This window comes from Perognathus longimembris, chromosome 16 (genome assembly GCF_023159225.1).
Source record: "Perognathus longimembris pacificus isolate PPM17 chromosome 16, ASM2315922v1, whole genome shotgun sequence".
In the NCBI taxonomy this organism is placed as follows: domain Eukaryota; kingdom Metazoa; phylum Chordata; class Mammalia; order Rodentia; family Heteromyidae; genus Perognathus; species Perognathus longimembris.
The window spans coordinates 22,118,553-22,143,020 of NC_063176.1; the positions used below are offsets into that span (position 1 = coordinate 22,118,553).

The window sequence follows — 24,468 nt, forward strand, 5'->3', positions numbered from 1 at the left end:
TGTTTGAGACCTTTTTTATGGCAAATAAGATATGAAATCTTTTATCTGACTATATAGTTAGGTATCTGTGGACTTTGAGTTCCATGCTTTGATACATGATCTGCCAGCTCTAGGCACTGAAGGAAATGACTTATAGGCAGGCGGCAGATGGAAGCAGATGGCTTCTTCAGAAAAAAAAAAAAAAAAAACACCCCAAAACAAAAACAAAAAAAAGAAACCCTCACGGTTTTGTACCTCCCAGCCATCCTTGTCCAGAGAGTCTGGTTCTTGCTGGTTTTTTTTTATTCTTCTTCAGGTTTCATCTAGTGTTCTTTCCAACCTGAAACAACTTGAAAACAGAAAAATATTGAGTCTAATGGGGAGAACAGGGGAGAATATATTGTGTTTTACTACAGAACTTTCACCCCCACTGGAGATAATCTTAAACTTTGCATCTTGTAGACTTCCTAATGAAGTACCATTGAGATGCGTAAGAGAAGTGGTAACCTTTTCTAAAGACAGAGAAGAAAATTTCATAGAGAAACAAAAAATCGAAGCAATACTAAAATAATAACTTTTGAAATTAAGGGGCTGGGGATATGGCCTAGTGGCAAGAGTGCCTGCCTCATATATATGAAGCCTTGGTTCGATTCCCCAGCACCACATATACAGAAAATGGCCAGAAGTGGCGCTGTGGCTCAAGTGGCAGAGTGCTAGCCTTGAGCAAAAAGAAGCCAGGGACCGTGCTCAGGCCCAGAGTCCAAGCCCCAGGAATGGCCAAAAAAAAAAAAAAAAAAGAAAAAGAAAAGAAATTAAACTCAACTTTTGCTGCTTATATATTGTGTCCTTGGCATGTGTAGTATTACCTAAGCTTCATAAAACACCATTTAGCAGTTTTCAAATCCCTAGTTTGAAGCTGGAGTAACTGAGGCAGAAAAAGTTCAGTAGCTGTTGATACTGATTATTCTGTTAGATCTGTATCTGTCAGATCTGTGCACTGTTTTCGGAATTGTGTGCTTACTTGTACTTTATTTGAATTTATAGAAATAAGCTTCCTTTCATAAAACATTGGATGCAGAGTAGCTTTGTAGGTTTTCTGTCATAGTTAATGAATGTATGTGTGTTGGATTATAGAAGGTGGGTCAAGTTTGAGAAGACGGAAGGTGTTAAAATGAGGGGAAATACAGATAAAACCTGAAGAATCCTGAGAAGACAAAGCCACATAGGCCTATTCTTGGTTTATAAACATATGCAAAGCTTGACCTGTTTCTTGTAAATGTGTGTAATAAAGAAAAAAGCAGAACCTCAGCTCAACCAGTCAAAAACAACCAATACCTTTATAAATCATGAAAGCAGGGACTTTCTGACAGGGTAAACCAAATAAAGTCCCGTGTTATTGTTAGCAGTCAGATGTTTCTTTGTGCTACTTCCATGTTTGTCTTATTCTTTCTGATTTGGAGCTGGCAAATTCATAAACTGTGATTTGCTTAAGAAAAACTACTTAACATTTTATTGTGCCATAGTTTGCCTTTGTAATGAGAGTTACTCACTGGTAAAATAGTTGATATACTCTGTAGAAACCAAGTGGTAAACAAGATTTTAGGTCTGTTACCTTTTTTTCCTACATGTCTTCCATTAACATTCACTGCCTGAAATCAAATTCCTTTAGCTACTGGCTATAGATTATTAGTAATACAAAATACATGGCCTCTAATCATTTGTAGGTCTGTATGCAATAAAAAATAAAGCAAGGATTAGTAAGGCAAAGAAGCTGCTAGAGAAGAACTCTGTGTGTGGGAGACATATCATATATTCATGAACTCAGACATAACAATCATGATTTTTCTTGGTTTTTGTTTGTTTGTTGTTGTCAGTCATGGGGCTTGAACTCAGGGCCTGGGTGCTGTTCTTGCACTTTTGACCTCAAATTTCCTGAGTAGCTAGGATTACAGGCATGAGCCACCCGTGCCCAGCAACATTCATGTGTTAAGACATGCAGTCAGGGTTCTAAGAACCATAGTACATGAATTATCATTATTTCTTTGTATCCAAAACTTAGTAACCAAGAGTAGGAAAAGTAAAAGCAAAGAGACTTCTTTCTTAATAATTTTGTAAGGATAGAATTTGGGAAATTTTGTATGCCTGTGAAAGATAAGATTGTTAAACTTTTAATTCGAATACCTTGGTCACTATTACAAAATATTCACTTAGAGAATAAAATAATGTGTTTTTATGTTGTGGTTAGAGGGGATCTGAACTTCATTTACCTAAACTAGTGAAGAAAGCAAGCATAGTTGTAAATAGAGAACTGTTTCTTCATTGTCACTAGCTGACTGAATAGCTGACTGAAGAAATTCACTTTTTGCCTTGATAACTTTTGTTTCAAGTAATATCTTCACTTGGAGAACGTGTTTTCCATGAAGCAATGATTAAAATATATGTTTTCCTTTTCACTTCCAGAGGAATTTCAAGTCGTCTTGAGCGGGAGAGCAGTCACTCTGGGCAGTCGGGATGCCAGTGTTCACTGCACCTACGCTGTCAATGACACATACAAAAAGAGTAAGTCCCCAGTAATCTCTGTGGCCCACAAGCAGCTGTACAGTGCATGAACAGCAAGTGCTTTCCTCCTCTTTCCAAATGAAAGCAGCTATGTTATAGTTTTTAATCTGAGAAGAAAGAAATTTTCTATGACAGCACAAGTAGCAATAATTAGCAAGGGCAATGTTCATAAGTCAAAAAGTGCTGAACCCTTTCTGAAGTAGCTTCATTATTTTAGTGTGTGTGTGTGTGTGTGTGTGTCTGTGTGTCTGTGTATCTGTGTGTATCTGTGTGCCTGTGTGTGTGCTTGTACTGGGGCTTAAACTCAGGACCTGGGTTCTGCCACTTAGCTTAATGCTGGTGCTCTACCAGTTGAATCACAGCTATACTTTCAGCTTTTTGCTGGTTAATTGGAGATATGAGTCTCAAGGATTTCTTTGCCCAGGCTAGCTTTGAACTGAAATCCTCATCAATGAGCCTCCTGAGTATCTATGGTTGCAGGTGTGAGTCACTGGCACCTGGCGCATTATCCTCATTACTTAAATGATGATTGGTGGCTAAAAGAGTAGATTGCCCATGGTTACACAGATCATAACAGTCAGAGCAGATATTCAAATCCCATTTTCATTACTGAGGGATTCCCTGTAATCCTTTTCCCAGAATTATTATTTTGTGACTTTTATCTTAAAATGCAGTTATCTTGAACTTGGACACCTACTATAGTACCTTAAGTTTTTGCCAATTTTTTTCTTAAACCTAATGTTCAAATAATTTTTTAGTTTCTCAACGACAGAGGATTTTGTATTGTATCTTTTGTATTTCCATTGCTCACCCACAGTAGAGTTAAATGATAATTATCATATTAAATGAATCTTAGTTTCCTGAACAGTTTGGGACTCTGCTAAGACCTTTTTTTTCCTTCTGAGTTGTTGGTGGCTTGGATCTGGAGGATTGCAGTATGAAGCCAGCCTTGACAGAGAAATTGGCAAAAACCTGTGTTGACTGTGGCTGAAGTGGTAGAACTTCAAGTAACAACTAAACAGTAAAGCTGAACAAGCTTGGTTGAGGTCTTAAATTCATACACTGGTACCAAAAAAAAAACCCCTACCAGAATCCAAACAAAATATTTTTCTCTCATAAAGGATTATTTTCTCCTCTTGAAACTTATCTTATTTATTTATTTATTTTTTTGGCCAGTCCTGGGCCTTGGACTCAGGGCCTGAGCACTGTCCCTGACTTCTTCCTGCTCAAGGCTAGCACTCTGCCACTTGAGCCACAGTGCCGCTTCTGGCCGTTTTCTGTATATGTGGTGCTGGGGAATCGAACCTAGGGCCTCGTGTATCCGAGGCAGGCACTCTTGCCACTAGGCTATATCCCCAGCCCTCGAAACTTATCTTGTAAGACAAACCATATACTGTCAGGCATTAGTGACTCATGCCTCTAATCATAGCCATTCAAGAAGCTGAGATCTGAGGATTTAGGTTCAAAGCCAGCTTGGGCAGGGAAATCCATCCCTAATTAACCACCAGGAGACCAGAAGTGGATCTGTGGGTAAAGTGGTAAAGAGGTAGCCTTGAGTGAAAAGCTCAGGGACAGTACCCTGATCCTGAGTTTGAGCTCCAGGACCAGCACATGAAACAAACAACTCCCCAAAAGTGTAACTCTATGAACCCTGGTACAGTTATTTTATGAGAGATTGATCCATAAATATGTTGTGTCTCTGATGGCATTCAACATTCTCATTAGCACTGCTATGGCTAACACACAATAAATGTTCAACATTTTGTTGCCTCCTCAGTTTTCTGTTGTGGTTTTCATTTGTTAAGGCAACATTTGTGTAATAAACTTCATACCAAATAGCACATTTGGATAAGGAATACCAATTTTATTTGTATTCAGTAATCATTTGTATGTAAGTGATAGTTTTACTTAAGTCCTTTTGATTACATATTTGAGTTGATTATAATATAAACATGTTTTAGGCTTAGCTACATAAGGTTGACTTATCATTTAGTTGATTAAACCCTTAAACAAATAAGTAGAATTGAAATTGTTTCTTCCTCAGCAGTGTTATAGTTTTTTTTTTATCAGAGAAGAAAGAAGTAAAATATTTAAGATAGTACAAATAAAAATAATTAGGAATGGCAATGTTTTTGCTTAGAATGTCTTGCTTCATATTTTAGACTGATCTATTCTCTTAAGTAATAATTTGAATATTTCAGTCTGGACTATTTTTTATACATTGTTAAAACCAATAGGGAAATTTAAGCACTGAGCTTAGTAAAGTGTATTTGTGTTGGTAGATAAGGATATTTTGTTACAACCATAAAATAAGTTATTCTTTATTTTTTTTCATTTATTCTAAATTCTTCATTAAAAAGATTTTATTCTTCAAACTTTGAGATATTTGAAATATTCAGGACAAAGGACAATTTTTATATAGTACTGACAACTGTATGTAAACTTTTCTAGAAATTCTGAATTTATGATTTACCAGTAACTATGTATCATTGAAGCATATAATCTCTTCCAATTTTTCACTCCATTTTCTTCTCTTTCATTAAGTTAAAAATATTAATGTATATAATAATCAACACTTGAAATCTGGTTACATATTATTATTATTATTATTATTTTTTTGGCCAGTCCTGGGCCTTGGACTCAGGGCCTGAGCACTGTCCCTGGCTTCTTCCCGCTCAAGGCTAGCACTCTGCCACTTGAGCCACAGCACCGCTTCTGGCCGTTTTCTGTATACGTGGTGCTGGGGAATCGAACCTAGGGCCTCGTGTATCCGAGGCAGGCACTCTTGCCACTAGGCTATATCCCCAGCCCCGAGGTTACATATTATTATCAAGGCTGTTACATACATAAAATCTTGGCTAATTCAATGGCATTTTATGTTTTAGATGTAAAGCCAGTAAGTGTACAGTCTGATTCTATTCTGTGTCCTGCACCTGTCCTGAATAAAGCTGGAGAGTAAGTATGATATTAAAAACATTTAACAACAAATTATTAAATGATAAAAATATAAATTAGTAGCTTTATTATATATAGTGTATAGTATACATTATAGTTTGAAATATATATATCATCTATCTATAGTCAGTAAGCGGAGCATGGTAGTTTTTTACTTTGTTTCCAAATATTGATTAAAAAGTTTCTACATGATTTTATAGGTGAGTTTAGGAACTATTGTTAGACTATAGATAATCAGAGCCATGACTATAATTGTGAACTCCTCTTCAGTACTAAGTGTATACATGTATATGCACATACTTCATCCAGAGTTCTAAAGTATGGTTTTGAGTGTGTATAGCATTTAATAAATATTAAAGAGAATTTGGAATATAGGTCATTATGATATTCTTCAGGCTAGGCAATATTTGAACATTTTTATTAATATGTGCTTTTTTACATTTCTGTTAAGGTCTATATTCACATGTTTGGAGTATTAACAAAGTGTTATGATAGCTGATTAACATAAGAGACCTTTAGTTTGCATGAAGGTCTTTAAGCCATCTATACACAATAATCTTCAATAGTAAGTTAGTATTTCCAGTTGTGATTTTTGTCCTACCCTTTCTATTATGCAGCAAATGATAGAAAATAGTTGAGATATTTTCTAATCAATCCAACAGCAGTGAAGGCAATTTGTTTGGAATAATGAATAGAATCCTATTTTTGGAGAACTTCTTATTGAGTTTATAGAGAAGAGAAAAATGAAATACAAGAGGTCATAACCCAAAGTCTCAATTAGTGTTCAGAAAATGAAGATTACATGTTCCTCTGTGAACTAAAAGAGAATGATTTTAGTATTTTTAAGTTGATTTGACTTGAACACTTTGCTTTTTAAGATACTTTTTGAATAACAAGGTATTTTTTGAATGACAATTCTATTCAGGCAAACAGATTTGAGTAGTATCAGCTTTCTATTCAAAAGATTCTGCATTATATAAATTACAAATGTTATTCATTGTCAGTGTTATATAACAATCATCATAATAATAGTAATAATAATCTAGTGTTAATGACAACAGGTCTATAGCTGAATTAGGCTGGTATTGAATTTGAGGCAGGTCATTTTTATACAAGGGACAAAAGTGATTCAATGACTTCCTTGTATTAGCCATGACAAATCTATTGACATTTAGTCTTCTTTTATTCAAATTTTTTCTGTGTAATTTTCTTTGCCATACAGTTTCCCAATTTTTATATATATATTTTTTTTATTATCAAGCTGAATTACAGAGAGGTTACAGTTTCGTACATTAGGCATTGGATACATTTCTTGTATTGTTTGTTACCTCGTCCCTCATTCCCTTCTCCCCCCTCCCCCATGAGTTGTTCAGTTTATTTACACCAAACAGTTTTGCAAGTATTGCTTTTGTAGTTGTTTGTCTTTTTTTACCCTGTGTCTCTCCATTTTGGTATTCGCTTCCAATTTCCTAGTTCTAATACGAGTATACTCGGTTTCCAATATACTCAGATGAGATACAGAGAAAGTGTAGGTACAACCACAGGAAGGTGATACAAGAAGATCATCAATAATAGAGGCTACAGTTACATATGGCATGTTGAAAGTAGTTACAACTGTGATATAACAGTCGTTTGTAATTTAATGTTGAGTCTCTTATCCTTCATACTCCCCGAGCTTCCTCTTTACATGCCTTTTGTATTTTAATCACTGGCAACTTCATTCTCTTCATCATTCAGATCAATAACATTTGAAATATGATTGATTCTTCTTTATAGTGTACAAAGTCCATCAGTCTACCTTCTCAACTCTAATTTCAAAGTGTATCTATAATTCATTCTCAGCTTACTACTGTACTACACCACCTTCCGGTCTTAGACTAAGTTACTACCGTATCTTGCCATGATAATTAGTTTTTCAGCTTGCCTTTGCTCTTATCCCAGCAGGGGATCTTGTTAACATCGATACGTTCGTGTTATGCTCCACTTAAAATTGTAATATGTTCCTCTCCAATTAAGACTAAAATGCTAATATTTGTGGTTTCTATAAAGTACTGCCAGTGTCACACCCGTACTCCCTTTCAGATTTTATCTCCAGTTTCACCTTCTTGTTAAGACCTTTTTGGTGTCCCTATTTCATGAAAAAAAAAAAAATCTTCTGTCTCTTTTGACCCTGTTCCATTTCAATGTCTTAAATTTCTCCCAGGTCACTTATTTAGTTTTCTGATTGTGTGTGTTCTTTTGGTTAGGATCACTTTATGTCATGTTCCCCTACCTATGTGCTTGACAACAGATTCCCTAGACATTTGTTGGTGAAAAGGTGAATGAATTTTCTCGAGTTAATTAGTTTAACATTGTAAAGAACTGAAGGAGGTTTGTTTGATTGTCGTGAGAGGCCTATAACAGCCATGAGAAAAATAGCTAGCATCTTAGTTTGGGGTTGAGGGACATAACATTTAATAGAGCAGAGAGAATGACCTGACTTTTTATTTATAGGAAGTTAAAGAAAGCAGGATACAAAGCAGCATACATCTATTCCCAAAGTAAGAATGCAATATGAATATAGAATGCAATATGCAATTATAGAATACAATATGTCTACTTTGTCTCAGACATTGAATTTGTTTTCTCTGTGGTTTCTTTTTGAGTACAGCCTTGCTTTTCAGTAGAGCTATATAAGGGTCACATATTCTTTAATGATTTGTTTGGGTTTTTTGCCAGTCGTGGAGCTTGAACTCAGGGCCTGAACATTGTCCCTGGCTTATTCTTGCTCAAGGCTAACACTCTACCACTTGACCCACAGCTCTACTTCTGGCTTTTTCCATTATACGTGGTGTTGAAGAATCGAACCCAGGGCTTCATGTATACGAGGCAAGCACTCTACCAGTAGCCATATTTTCAGCCCCATGATTTGTTGATAGACTAAATACTTGAGTGATAATTACTTTTGGAGAAAGTGTTACTAGGGCTTTGAACTCAGGGCCTCCTGCTTGCTCAGTTAATACTGTAATACTTGAGCATGCCTCCAGCCACAGATAAGTACGATATATACTGCCTATGAGAAAGCATCATTGATTTAGAATATTTGGGTTGGAGAGGCATCTAAAATAAGAATTTTGTCTTCCTTTGCTTTTCAAATTGTAGCATGTACAGTACAGGCTACTGAGACAAAGCTTTAGATTTTATTTATTAACATATTTGGTATTTGGGGACATCATTATTTGTTCTATTTAGGCTATTGCAAGTAATTTGGCCTTTTCCTTTGCCTTGAATTTTCTTCAGCTACATTTGAGGTGATGAGATTGGATTGAAACCAACACAACTGAAACAGTTTAGCCTTGTAAGGTGACTGATGCTTAATATGTTTGCCTAATTAGCTTTTGGCTAAGGATTCAAACGCATTAACTAGCTAGTTAGTCTACGTTTCAAATAAACACATCTGGCCCAGCCATGAATGGAGGTCTTTCGTGTGCAAGGGTGACAGATGTGGCCATGGTCCCCCCTGTTCTCTCACTTAAATAATTAACAACACACTGGTGAACGAACCCTAGACAGACAGCCTCAAAGCCAGATGCATGGTCTCAGAGCTGGGTCCAGGGACATGTGCCTCTTTTCATTAGCTGGGTCTATTGGGTTCTTTCTTATCTTTGTATTATATCTCGAATTGAACTTTTAATAAAAAGGTTATTTTTTGGAAAAAAATGTTCAGCTTGGGGATTTCATTTAAAAGAGAGTTAGCATGAAGATGTTAACACAGCGGACACAGGGAACTAAGAATGTCACAGCGTCGTAAGACATTGTTTGGCATTCAGAAATGGATGTTATAGAATAAACAGAAATTAAAGAGATCTGAACAGATCTTATCTAGAAATAGAATTGTCAAACATTACTAGAAGAAAACTTTTGGGGGAAACATATGTTTATTGTGTATCTTTATTTGATGTAGATTTTTCTGCTAAGGTGACAATTTCCTCGCCTTGAAGCAGAAAGAAGGTACACATGGTAACAGTGAAGCTGTTCTTTTCTCTCTTTCACTGGCACATTTTGCTTTTAAAAAAAACCAGATGATGAAGCAAACTGTCGTACCAACAATAATCTGTAGATTATTTAGGAGTTTATTTCTTGTTGTGGTCCATGAGTACCAAAATCCCTTCTTCAACGTTGAACAAAAATAACCTTTTTAAAGTTCTTTGACTCTTGCCCATCTGAAGGCAATATGTGCTTCACAATTGAATGTGCAGACATCTCACACACTTAGAGAATCCGTTTATTCTCTGACCCTTATTTTGTGAGACAGCAACAATAGCACAGCTGCTCTGTAATAGTTGAGATCTCAAACCTGTAATTTGGCAAGAAGAACCGAACAAATTGGGTAAATATATATAAACACATTGTGAAGATAGAGAAACAGAACAGAACGAACCCGAGTCTTATCCTACAGCTTGTTTGATAGAGATGATTTAAGGTGGCATATGGTATAGTTAAATGTGCTTTCAAAAACATTGGCCAGAGTCTTCTGGCAAATATGAAGTAAATATCTAAATCAGATGAAAGTGGTAGTATTAGTTCTCTTAACAGGCAGAGTGGGAAGATACTTAACAGAATGCTTGAGTAAGAAGTGGTGGGTATCAATGCATGATTTAACTGCCTGATACCCCAAAATTCACTGAGATGAACGGTGTGGTTGTTGGGGGGGGGGGGAGAGAAGTCAAATGTTTTTATTTCTCCCAACATGGTTATTTTTTTCAATATGATGCCTGGCTTGTTTTGTCTGGAATCAGATTGATTAATTTCACTTATTTTCATTGTTGACTAAATTCTGTCTTTATGACAGCTTCTCTTGTTTACAGAAGCACACCTATATGTTTGTGTATTCATATCTACACATCCCCTAATTTCTTTGTGTTAGTAGCAGGTGATAAAACCATAACTTCATTCCTCTCTATCTCTTCTTTTTATTTATTTATTTATTTTTGTAAGTAATAAAACTTTTTTTCACCCCTGGATACAAGCTATTGGTTATCTCATCCCTTGGAATGTATTAGGATCTTAGTGGTTCTAATGGATAAAGCTGAGGGCCCATTTTGTGTATTTCTTTCCCCTAAGACGTAATGTTTATTTTTCCTTTCTCATAATTTGTGGCTTTCTGATTAGATCTATCAGTGTGATAAATTCACCTAATCTCTATTGTAACCCCACTCTACGTAGTATACACAGTTCCAGACAGTTGAAGTGGGGAGATAATAATTCTGCTGAGTACATATAGCCATTTTGTTTGATTGCCAACACACTCTTGTAATGTTAAATGAAATACATTTTACAGTACTGAATACAGTTCAGATAGGACCCACTAGCTCTCCATAAACATTAAAATATTTGTCATGTATATGATTGGACTGTTTGTGTGTGTGCACGCCATGAGCGGGCGAACACCAATCCCAGGGCTTGCACTCAGGGTCTGGGCTCTGTCCTTGAATTTCTTTTTGTTCAAGGCTAGCATTCACTCTACCACTTGAACCACAGCTCCCTTTCTGGCTTTTGTGATAGTTTTAGTGGATATGAGAGTCTTACAGACTTTTCTGCTCAGGTTGGCATCTAATTGTGATCGGCAGGTTTCAGCTTCCTGAGAAGCTGGGATTATAGCCGTGAGCCTCTGGTGCCCAGCTTTGCTTTATTCTTTATTCCTTTAAAGAAAGAAAGAGTACCAGGTTAAGGAAAGAATATTTCAGCTCGTATAAGAGCTTTCTAACAGTCAGAATTGTATAAACAGCATTGTGGTAAATGTAAAATATTTATACAGCATCACCTATATGATACTGAAGAGGATATTTTTTAAAAAAAGCATGCTCTTACATAATTACTTTTGTTTTTGTCAGTCGTGGGGCTTGAACTCTGTGCCTGGGCACTGTTCCTGAGCTTGTCAGCTCAAGGCTAGCACTTTACCACTCGAGCCACAGCACCTCTTCTTGGTTTCTGGTGGTTAATTGTAGATAAGAATCTCATGAGATTTTCTGCCCAGGCTGGCTTTGAACCGAGATCCTCAGATCTCAGCCTCCCAAGTAGCTGGGATTACAAGTTGAGCCACCAGCGCCTGGCACATAATTACTTTTAAATTTTCTTTTCTCAACATTTTTATTATTACTAAAATTTGACATTTTAAAATGAATGTCATTAACAATTGAGTATTTATTTTCCAGGACCTTTATGCTAAAATTATATTAAAATTCACCTATTAGTCAAAATGAAATTTTCAATGTAATATGAAAAAAATTTCATAGCACAAGTTTAGATATGACATTCAATGCATCTCTGAACAAAGGTTTTTTTTTCTCCTGAAATCTAATAATCTTACTGGCAGACGTATTTATTATATTCAGATATTATTCTAGTTACATTCATATATTGAGGTTATCTAAAAGTTATTTACTTCAAGAATCTTTTAATCACAGTAAAGAAAGTATCATTAGACAAAATATTATTTTACAAATTTACTCACAGCTAGAAGTGAAACCTTTCAACTATTCATAAATATGAAACTTCCCTTTTCAACTTAAATCTTTGCTGTTCATAAAGCTAACTTTTATAATGCTCTTCAGAATATTACATAGTAGCACTTGGTTTCAAAATATCTTAAGTCACCATAATCTTAGTAACTTTTTGAGTTGTTGCCAGTTTAATTTTTAGTATGTGCAAATTGAAGGTAAATTATTTATTACTTCTAGCAAATGTCTTTCACAACTATATTTAATTTTTCATAATTTTAATGGGTCATAAAATGAAGATCTTCTACTGGATATACATAGAGCCAGTAGCAAATGAATTCTTTGCAAATAAATAATTGTGGAGGGAAATGTCAACCATGTATGAAATCTCTTAGGTCAAAAAATTCTAACATATTTCACTGAGACCTTCTCCTATTTTGGAGCAATCTTACATCTTTAAGTAAAAACATTGTGGTTACTAGGACTTACTGATTTTTTTTAATTCAATTGAATAACTACAATACTGTTGTTCTTATATAGATGAATTTGGTACTTTTTAAGAATGTAATTTATCATTACTAAGTACCAGTTTACATGAAAATTACTTACAAACTATTACTAGAATGGAACAATTGTAGCTTAAGATTATTAGTAACAAATGTTAAATAATACAGAACTAATATGTAGAAACAGAAATCCTTAATGTCCCTTTATCTCCATGAATCACCTGTATTCTAGTCCAATCTTTCTGTCCCCAAAAAGCTTCTCTATGTTTCATTTGTTCTTTCCCTAGTTACTTTTTCTCAGAAATTGTTCCAAGCTCCTTTACTTCTTAGCCTCCCTTAGCTGTCACTTTCCTTGTGGCCGGGTTCTTGACCCATAAACTCCTCTTCTCAAAGGCTTCTTTTCTTGCTGATGAGCTGAAAATCTCTAGATCCTTTCTTCATCATTAAGTTCACTATCCAGTTATTTGTTATCAAAATGTTTACTTAGTAACTTGGACTTCCCATAGGCTTGTTAAACTTGGGGCTTATAAAAAGAAGTCATGTCTCTTTGGCTAAATTTGAATACTGAGTTACTTGTAAGACAGAAGCTTTAAAGTCATCTTTATTCCTTTGTCCTCACCTTCTATTTCCTTCTTAATGTCTTCATTTCATTTCACATGCCCTCATTGCTCCCATTCAGTTCTACTTAGGTTCTTTCTCAAAATAGAATGAGACTTCCTTTTCTTATTTTCTACTCCCCCCCTCCCCTCCCTTCCCCTCCCCTCTCCTCCCCTCTCCTCCCTTCCCTTCCCCTCTCCCACAGTTATGTGCTTGAGCTCAGGGCCTGGAAACTGCCCCTGAGCTTATTTGCTCAAGGCCCGCACACTACCATTTGAGGCATCGGAAGCTCCACTTCCAACTTTTTTGGAAGTTCATTGGAGATGAGAGTCTCACAGACTTTCCTGCCCAGGCTACCTTCAAATCTCCATCCTCAGATCTCAGTAGCTAGGATTAGAGATGTGAGCCACCTGTTCCCAGTACACTGAGACTTTCTTTTCTTTTTTCTTTCTTTCTTTTTTTTTTTTTTTGCCATCCTGGCCTTGGACTCAGGGCCTGAGCACTGTCCCTGGCTTCTTTTTGCTCAAGGCTTGCACTCTACCCCTTGAGCCACTTGTGCCACTTCTGGCTGAGACTTTCTTAACTGGTCTTTGTACTCTAAAAGTGTATTCTTCAGAATCACACCTTATACTTACAAGTATCAACAAGAGTGACATTTGTAAAATCTGATTTGCACCATATTTCTATCATAGTTTAAAGCACTTAAAGTTTATCCTAAATGCCTACACAATTTCTGGTCTTTGCCCTACTCTCCTTTAGAGACTTTGGCCACTTCATTGGCCTGTGCCTCTCTTGCTTAAGCAAGCAAAATGCTCAGCATTTATGGACACTTTTAAAATCCCATTTCCCGATTCCTGATTTTTCTTTCTAGGTGACTTACTATGGTAAGCAATCCTCTCACAAGGTCCTCTAATATACCCATGACTGTCTTAATGTACTACTCCATTGTAATTGTCTATTTATTTTATCTTCAGTTACATTTAATTTGCTTTGCTATTGAAACTCTAATAATAAGAACAGTATATTTTGAACAATTTTAATAGTTATTATTGCTATTGTAGGCAATTAAAATATACTTGTTTGTTTAACTAGTGAAAGCCTAAGTGATTCAAGGAACTTATTGTCAAACATTCAACAAACCAAGTTGAAGTATAGTTTTAGGCATGAGGTTTAAGCATGCAGCTCAAAAGAGCACCAGTGTTGAGTTTAACCAACTTGTTCTATAATAGGAAGGAAATAGCATACATTATTTTTATTAAGCTCTTCTTTCAGAATAACTCTGAAATAGGTACATTTCTCATTTTTCAGATTGAGAAATGAATAATTAACAGTAGAGTGATATACGTTCTTAATTATGAATAGATGACTAGATTTAAAAAAACAGGAAGATTATACTAAATTTATAGGTATGAGAAAATTTTAATTATAAAATTTTATAGTAACTATATGGGGATTAAGGTAAGAAAGTGTAGAACTGAAATTCTTTGCTGAAGAAAATTCTGTGTACAATCAGGAAAAAAAACATGTTTTTAAGCTTTAGTTTCCTTATTTGAAAGGTGAGATAATGCTAGAGTGGACTTTAGTGGGCTTCTGTGAGAGTGAAATGGGAAAAATGAGGTGATGTGTCTGATCATAGCAAAACAAAAATCAATAAAATCTGTAATTATTATTGTTGCTGTTGTTGATAATGCCTCTATTATATTCAGGAAGGAAAATGTCCTATTCTCTCCATGAAGTCTGTGGATCAGAAAAGTCAAGTAAATGAAACTTATTACCAAGTCTGTTTTACTTAATCCCAGTCACGTTATCATACACTGAGTTAACTTAGATTTAAATTACATCCCATGTACTAATTCCATTTTGGTAAGTTGTAAGTGTTTCTCTGAGTAGAGAACTGGTTCATTTCTGAATTCCTTGTGCATGTACCGAAGGTGATAGTGTGGCTTGAATTCAGGGCTTCACATTGTTGCTTGGCTTTCTTGTAAAAGCTGAAGCTCTACCACTTGAGCCACACATCTACTTCTGGGTTTTTTTTTTATTTTATTTTTGCTGGTTAATTGAAGATATACATCTCTTGGGCTTGTCTGCCTGGGTTAGCATTGAACCTTGATCCTCAGATTTCAGTTTCAGAGTGACTAGGACTAGAAGCATGACCTAGCAGCACCTGCCCTATTTTCTGGTGAATTTTAAATGCCAGATTGAGAAGAACATTGGTGAATATTCACTGATCCTCAAAATGGAGGTGTAAAATTATCTCCAACAAGCATCTATTATTCTGAATCAAAATAATCTTTTCTTCAAGTGAAACTTGCCCTATCCTGTCAGATGATTTCTAGTAAACATTTTAGAGAACTTTGGAACAAAGAAAAATTATTTTGGATTCAATTATGCTTAGTCATCAAAACAAAACAAATCAAAACAAGGCACTCAGTTATGCTGAATGAGCAGTTATATTCAAATTTCCTTTCTTAAATAAGGCCACTTGAGATTTTGCTTTGGAACAGGGCAAAAATTCAGTTAGTTTGACATAAATACTCACATTTCTTATTCTTTTCTAAATTTGGCCAAATACAGTCTCTCTCTCTCTCTCTCTCTTTCTCTCTCTCTCTCTCTCTCTCTCGTCCTGGGCTTGAATTCAGGGCCTGGGTGATGTCTCTGACCTTTTGTGCTCAAGCCTACCACTGTACCACTTCGATCCTTTTGGGTGTTTAATTAAAAGAGTCTCACTCACTGGCTTTCTTGCCCAGGCTGGTTTTAAACTGCAATCCTCAGATGTCCTGAGAAGCTAGATTTATAGGCATGAGCCACCAGTGCCCACAAAACTAAACCATTGTTAATGAATTTTTTGAAATGAATTTATTATATGTATTTTAAATAGGAGGATTTCTGAAATTTGAATGAAAACCTACCTTAAACTTCACTAATATCTTTCCCTATGTCTCTACTGCTGTATGAACTCAGCTAATTGTGGAAATACCTTAAGCATTTTCATCCCAGTATTTCCTCAATAGTATGAGAGAGTTATAAATTAAGTAGAATTTGAGCTTTTACTACATCTGTAAGATAATTAGTAATTCTAGATCTCTTATACTCTATCTGTAAGATTTTGAAACTAATACTTACTTCAAAGGCTTTTTAATAAAGATTAATCAAAGTGATGCCCATAAAATGCCTATAACATCTGGCTCCCAGAAAATACTTGTTTTCTTTTCACCTCTCTGACATTCACTGAAACTTCTGATAGTCATTGAAACTTGATATTGCATCTGATTGGTCTTTTCTATAGCAAAGTAGTATTTGACAATAGAAGATATAGAGAAGAAAATTTTCATATTTCTATTACAATAGCAAAATTCTACAAATTCAAACTAGGCAAATTTATTGGTTTTCAATTCTTATAATTTAGTATTTTTACGAGATTTGTCTTTGAACTACTATAAAATCTAATAGTATATAGACTAACAAAATCTCATCTATAGCTCTTGGCTTTAGTAAATATATAGCTTTGATTATATGATAATATACTTTATAAACTAGTTTGGAGCAGTGCCTTTTCTTTAACATAACTTACATCCTGTAGTTATTTGTATTTGGATATCTTATTATTGCTTTTATTTATTTAAGGTATCAATTCTGGGCTGATTCCAAATAATAAATTATCAGAATCTGAATTTAAAAGTTATAATTATTATTTGAAGCCATATTTTCAAATGAGAGCTGTATTTCAACATTGATGTATTTTTTTTAACATTGATATTGTTTAGCCAGGAACTAAAGTTCTTTCTTTTTTCTTTTATTTTTGTCTGGATATTTTAATATACTGAGATTGTATACTTAGGTTTATTTTTAGATTATATAATTTTTTTGTCTTAATATCATCAAACTGTTCAACAAATCCAATAATCATTTTTCCTCCTTTTTTACTTTTCATTTGTATTTTCTCTGTATTTCATTATTTCATGTTATATCACTTCAAATTTCATGTTCTTAAACAAGTGGTTCTTTGATTAAAAAATAAGGTAAGTGGGATCATAGTATTTTCCCTTGAATTAGGTTTTTGTTAGTCTGAAAGACTCAGTAGTTCTCTGGATTAAGGAGTTTCTTAATTTTACTGTTCATGCTAATGCTTTTAGAAGGAAAAATTAAGTCATGTAAGCCTATTGAGTTATAAGGAATTAAAGAAGAAAAAAGTTGATCAAAAGCAATGATCCTTACTTTTTAAGTATATTTTCTGACCAGTTTTAAATTATATAAGTATATAAGGCTCTCCTACAATCCTGAGCTTTTGAATTTATTTTTTATCATTTTTTTTCATTTTTCTTTCAGAACGCTTAATGTTTCAGTGAGTTTTAATGGAGGAAAGTCTATCATCTCAAGTTCAATATTAATCACAGCCACACAATGTGTAAGTAAAACAATTGGGTACCTTTCAAAATAATTCTATCCAGAAACGCTTAGAGCTTCTGAATTGTTAGAAAAGGAACAAAAAATAACAATTGAGAACATCCCAAATAAAAATTTATCTAGAATTTATTTTAGTTTAAAAAATTTTTTGGGGCTGGGGATATAGCCTAGAGGCAAGAGTGCCTGCCTCGGATACACGAGGCCCTAGGTTCGATTCCCCAGCACCACATATACAGAAAATGGCCAGAAGCGGTGCTGTGGCTCAAGCGGCAGAGTGCTAGCCTTGAGCCGGAAGAAGCCAGGGACAGTGCTCAGGCCCTGAGTCCAAGGCCCAGGACTGGCCAAAAAAAAAAAAAAAAAAAAAAAAAAGTTAAAAAAAATTTTTTTTTAACTCACTTTGAAACAAATTTTAAGATAGCAAATATTTGATCTTAGTTGCTACACAGTTAAAAAATCTATCATACATATGAAACTGTAACCCCTCTGTACATCACTTTGACAATAAAGAAATGAAAAACAAAATACATGTGATTAAAATGCAAAAGGTCTATCAAAAATCTAGATAAAAGAGTTAAAGATGGCACATTTCTTAGAATAAATGTAGAAATGATTTTCTGCTGTGAAGATTAGAGTTTAGTATATAAGATGTTTATTATCCTGTTTCAATTTATTTGTGCATCTTAATATCTGACTTTGTATTTTGTACATCGTAATTGTAGGTGCTTTCTCATTGACATAATAAATTTGATTTTGATAGTTTATTAGTCTCTTAAACTACATTGAACACTATATTTAAGTTGAGATTGTTGATTTTTTTGCCTAAAATGCAGTATTTTAAAATATAAATTTTAATTAAATTTCATATGACAGTATTTTTTCCTTATATTTGTTTGTGAACTTAGAGAATGATTTGATATAAAATTGTAGAATATGAAAATAAGAAATACTTAACTGGACTAAGTGGCAATTATTTTTAAGTATGATTTTTTTCCTTCTTAAGAAATGTAAGTTAGCCCAGTTGCTGGTGACTCATGCTTGTAATCGAGCTACTCAGAAGGCTGAGATCTGAGGATTGTGGCTGGAAGCAGCTCAGGCAGGAAACTCAGTGAGATTCTTACCGACCTGTAGCTCAAAGGTGTAGAGTGCTAGCCCTGAGCAAAAAGATAAGGGATAGCACCTAGGCTCAGTGTCGCAGGACTGGCATGCGTGCATATACACACGCACGCACGCACATATACATGCTATAAATCAAAGCAAAAAGGAAAAAAAGAAAAGAAGGATGGGAGGAAGGAAGGAAGGAAGGAAGAAAAAACCCTGTCTTCCTGAGGACCAAAATTTAAGATTTTCCCATATCTCATGATTTATTGTCTTTTAATTTGGGAGCCATTCCCCTTCAAGAAGCAAAATAAAACACGCCAGTGTTACTCATGTAGAGATGGCTGTGTTTGTCATTACAAGCCTTTGTCACGGGAATAAGAGAATCCAGATGGAATCTGTGTCACTTTTGAACTCTTTATATAGCTTTAATGATACTTCTTTCTATTTTGTAAATAGTTTTTTTTATTTTTAAAATTTGGTCTGTAGTGTGTTTTGCAATTTTTAGGTTTTTCTGGGTGTTGTAATTTGTAGGGTTTTGGTCTCTAGAATGTGGTTGGTTGAAATTACAAACATTTGTTGTGTGTAGTTTCTCAATGCTTAATTCACTAAAATGGTGTTTTTGTTCTTCCCCCTTATTCTTCATCTGCAGTTTTTTTTAACCCCTTTTCTCTGAAAGCAGGAAGTCTTTTTTCTTGTCTTTCAGCCATGTACTAGTTCCTTATGCAAGATGCTGAGATTGAATGATTAATCTGGAGTTTATAGACTGCTTATAAGGAATTCTTAGCTAAGTCTTAGCAGTTCTTAGAAAGGTAGTAGGACGACGGGTAATTTAATAGTCAAATGATTTCATAAAAAAGTACATTGGTTGTGCTGATAATGGTTAGAGAGAAGAGGAGAGGAGAGGAGAGAAGAGTAGAGAAGGGAAGAGTAGAGAAGTAGAGTAGAGAGGAGAGGAGGGCGGCAGAGCACAAGAAATAACATTAAGGAAAAGGCCAAGACTATTCTCACTGAGAAGGGCTTTGAGCCAAGACTAGAGGAAGGTGAAAGACTGAGCCTTGAACACCATCAGTTGGAAAACTGTTCCATGAAGAAAGAGTTGCCAGGATAAAGCCTAAAGTGGGATAGTACCTAGTAAGTTTAAAGAAGAGTTAAGTGGCCGGTGGAGTGGAATGGACAGGATATGATGAGGTAGTGTCAGAGATGGAAGTCATGCAGAATAGGTGGGGCTACATGAGACTGTGCAAGCATGGGAGGTTTTCTTCTGAGTAAAATTGAGAGATATTGGAAAGTGGCATGATTTTACTTAAGGTTTAAGGAGATCACTGTAGCTGGCCTGTGTAAACACTGTTCTTGCTAACCCATATTCCTCTGCCTCACCCTTTTCTTTCTCTTCCTTTTCTTTGTGTTTTGAAATGTGGCAGAATGATTAGCCAACAAATTTGTATGAAAAGCTCATTAAAAAAGAGAGATGTCATGAAGTCTGACTGCAATCAATAGTGTCTTTATAAAAAATTTGGGCACAAATGTGGTGATGCAGTTTGCTATTTTGGGAAGACTAGATTCAACAGGGAAATTAAGATAGAAAGAAAATAAGACAGAAAAAGCTTTCAGGAACAAATGCTAGAATGCACATTAAAATTTTGGGTTCAGAATTTGAGTTATGGTGGCAAGAACAGTACTGGAAGTGATATTGGAAGTAAATTAGTTAAGAAATTTATATTGTGAAGTGTCTTCTGATTTGAGAACAGTCTCTAATTGCGTAATATAGAGCTCATGGCCTTCACCTAGATCTTCGCCTTGCTGAATCTGGAGATGAAGAGAACTGTGTTAGAGACTTTCATTGCATACATGCTGAGTCAGTGAGATTGATAGACATACAGTGATTAATGGTAGAATACCTTCAAATCTTCAAGAGAGATCGGGGATGGAAAGCATCATTTGATTTCACTGTTATTGACGTAGTAGGAAAGAGAAGACTAATTGAAAGATTTAGTTTTAATGGAATTATGAAGTAGGAAGAATATATATCAAGATCAAATTGAACTAGAAATAATGAAACAAGCAAGGGAGGTCTTATTTAAAACTATACCAAGAGGAAGGAGAAATTGAATAGAATTCCACTGAATTCAAGTGCTGGAGGGTTTTTGCTTTGTTTTGTGTGTCAATCTTGAACTCTGTTCCTGGGGCTTCTTTTTGCTCTACCACTGGAGCCACAGAACCAATTCTGGCTTTTTCTGTGATTAACTAGAGATAAGAGTGTCATCGATTTTCCTGTCCTGGCTGGCTTCATATTGTGATCCTCAGATTTCAGCCTCCTGAGTAGCTAGGATTACAGGTGGGAGCCACTGCTGCCCATCTTGGGCTGGAGAATTTTTAATAACTAGTATAGCAAAAGTTTTGGGCCATCTGTCTTCTAGTTGGTCATATCTAAAGGAAAGGCAAACTTCCTCCTCCCTTCCGCTTCCCTCCCTCATAGGAGATACTGGAGTATCTCCTTATGATTTAACAATCATAAAGTGGATTTTTCTTTTTAGGAAAAGGGAGTACTGAAATCCACAGTCAGAAAGAAAGAAACTGGATTTGATTAGTTTTAACTGCTTTGTTAAATTGCAACTCCTTTGTGCCACTACTTAAAGGTAATTAATAAAAATTTAAAAGATTAGAACACCTTTGTACCACTACTTAAAGATAATTAATAAAAAAAGAATTTCAAAAGTAAAAGTACCATTATTTGAGTCAACAGAAAAAAAACAAAAAAAAGCGAGAAAGCAAAAAATGCTCAAGACATGGAAAAGCAGGAGAATTAACAAATAGAAAAGACAAAGGAAGATGAAATTCCAACATGAAAAGAAGGACGACCCCATGGAGAGCTCAAAGAGAACCAGAACTTCTCCTGAGCAAAGCTCTCAGGAGTTCTCAGAGCAGTTCCCAGGGAGTTACAAGGACAGAGACACCCTCAATCTTTCATGCACAGTGCACACTACTCATACATGTTCAAGGATGTTTATCTGTTACACTCACTGAACCCTTGGAGGGATATATGGATTGATGGTCAGGATGTCTACTGTCTTAATGTGATGATTTTTGTGAACAGATCCCAAAGTATTATTCATGCAGTTTGGAAACTTTTAAGGGATTCCTCTTCCTGTACAGTTAATAGTGAGCTTGATTTATTTTTATATTTCTATGATTCTTTTAGCTTGGATTTCAGAATTTTGGCAGAGTTAAGGCTTTGACCGATGTATTATAACTTACTGTTAACAAAGAAAAAGCAATTAGGTGCAGATGAAGTTCAACAACTTAACATGATTCTATGACTAGAAAATAAGTGCCTTCTAATAAATTTCAAAGTTCTGCTCTATGCTATGATAAACCTTCAAGAAGTTTTGGCTTTAAAGCCTTGACTGACATGTGGGTGCTGCCGCTGACTGATCTTCTTAGTTAACTGTTATTTCCAAATTGTCACATACTTCATAGACTTACGCAAATAGTACCTCGTCAGAAATCTGCAAGCTAGCTTCAAACCAGGAGCCTCAGATCTTTGCCTCCAGAGTAACTAGGATTATAGGCATCAGCCACCAGAACCTGGCTGCAGAACTATTTTCTTTCTTAATTTTTTTTTTTTTTGGCCAGGCCTGGGGCTTGAACTCAGGGCCTGAGCACTGTCCCTGGCTTCTTCTTGCTCATGGTTAGCACTCTATCACTTCAGCCACAGTGCCACTTCAGTGGTGCTGAGGAATCGAACCCAGTGTTTCATGTAGACAAGGCAAGCACTCTAGCATTAGGCCACATTCCCAGCCCAGAACTCTTTCCTTTGATCTAAAAATTGGCCATTCTTCCAACCCAAGTCCAGTTCCAGTTCTTTTTGTAATGAATTGTAGCAGATTGAATCTTTAATTTGATTACTTTCTGTCTGTTTGCCCAGTTGTTGCTTAGTTCTTTGTAACTCTCTGCTAACCACAATGGTTTTTCTTTGATTTTTACAAGAACTACTAATTCAGAATGAAATCTTTACAGTTGGTTTTTATAGTTTACCAAGGATTTCGTCCCAGAGTCCTAGGCTAGGTTAGTTCCTCATTTCAAATGTTCTGTTTCATCTCCTTCCATTCTCTTCACATTTACAGTTATTAGTTTAAGGTTTAGTTTAGCTCTCTAACCTGTGTGTTCTATGTGAAGGGGTAAGCCCCTTCTAGCATGGGGCTTACCAGATATTTTCTGGATGAATAAAAAAATGTTTCCAGTCGTACTTTTTCAATTTTTCTAAACAAAATAACAATCACATGTTGAATTAAGATTCTTTTGATCTGAGGTCTGTCCTGAGTAGAAGTAAAAAGCTTCTAGATTCTTTTCATGATGCAAACTTGGGTACTATTTTATTTAGTTCCTAATTCTTCTTCCTCTTCAGTTTTGTTTGTAGTATGATGTCTGACCAGAGGCCTAAATCTTATGTGTTTGACCTTTCTTTAATTTGTTTATGAAGTTATATGAACAATGATGTGATTTCCCTTTTGTGACTTTCTATTTTCTGATAATGGCCTTGAGAGCCAAAACAAAGGAAATGGATTTGGTATCCAATTAGCTGAGCTAGAGACTGTATCTCAGACATATATGTCAAGGTCAGGTGGATTTAAATACGGTCTTCCTCTAATTCTATTCTCTATCATACTTGTCTTAAATATAGTAGAGATTACATACATAGGTTGTACCTTCAATTTTTTGAGACTGTTTTTGGAATCATTGAAGATGATAATATTATTATAATAATGTAGCTTTTCATCAGGAGGTACCTTGTGGTTTTGTGAGTTTTACTTATAGAGACATTTTATATTGATGGAAAACCAAGAATTTTTAGTGCTTACCCTAGTTAGATACAAAGTATCAACCATTCTACTTTAGATTCCAAGTGTCAGCACAATTTTCTGAATTTCCTTTTCATGGAAATTTCCTGTTCCCATCATGCATAGAAAGTACAAACTAACAAGTAAACTTTTTATCAGATTTGTGATCCATTGTTACTTGCCCTTATTTGTGAACATAGAGTGTTAAGTTATAAGAAAAGGGGAACTAAGTGTTCATAGCAATCTTTTTTTCACAGTTTTAATGCACAGAGAATAAACATCTATTTCAATGAGTGCTGGAACTCGTGGAATGTTCTTGGGGTATTCCTGACATTTTCAGTTCTTAGGGCTGCATGTCTCAGATTAGGAAGCTTCCTAGTTCAGCAATGTAACATTATATAGCTAGTGGGATCTTTTATCTCAAGGCACATGGGGAAGACATTTCATGAGGAGGATGTATGCTCCCTGTCATAGTGGCTAGGTATTGCAGAATGTGCACAATCTGTGTGTGTGTGTGTGTGTGTGTGTGTGCGCACATGCACGTGTGACACATGCCTGTCAGTGAGGGCCTGAGCACTATCCCTGAGCTTTGTTGAGAAACTTTGTTGCACCAGGCTAGTGTTCTAAGCCACAACTCTTCAGGATTTTTGGTGGCTAATTGGAAACGAGTTTCTTGGAGCTTCCTTTCAGGACTGGACTTCAAACTGAAATCCTCAGACCTCAGCCTCCTGAGTATAGGATTATATGTGGGAGCCACTAGTGCCCAGACATAACCATACTGCTTGAACCAATACAACTCTCACATAGACAAAAAAAAAAATCCCTATAAAACCACTGTGGAACTCCAAATTGTGATTTTTTTTCCCTCTACATTATTTTCTGCATTAAGCTAAGACATATAAAAGTCTGTAACATTTTGGAAGATTTCATATTTATTATTTCCTATTTTAACCTGACATGTATATATATATATATGTATATATAATATATGTTAAATACAGTAGAAAAGAATTTATAGAATTTAAATAATTTGAGGTAATTAAAATTGCTAAA

At 35.3% G+C, this 24,468-nt stretch overlaps 1 protein-coding gene across 3 annotated transcripts in view; it reads left to right on the plus strand.

Moving 5' to 3' along the window:
• Antxr2 (ANTXR cell adhesion molecule 2) overlaps positions 1-24,468 on the plus strand; it is a 128,701-nt gene that overhangs the window by 35,195 nt on the left and 69,038 nt on the right. For all 3 annotated transcript variants that reach the window (XM_048363850.1, XM_048363851.1, XM_048363852.1), the window contains exons 9-11: positions 2,440-2,538; positions 5,424-5,493; positions 17,402-17,480. In XM_048363850.1, coding sequence (XP_048219807.1) covers positions 2,440-2,538; positions 5,424-5,493; positions 17,402-17,480 — 248 coding nt within the window. The remainder of the gene's footprint in view (positions 1-2,439; positions 2,539-5,423; positions 5,494-17,401; positions 17,481-24,468) is intronic.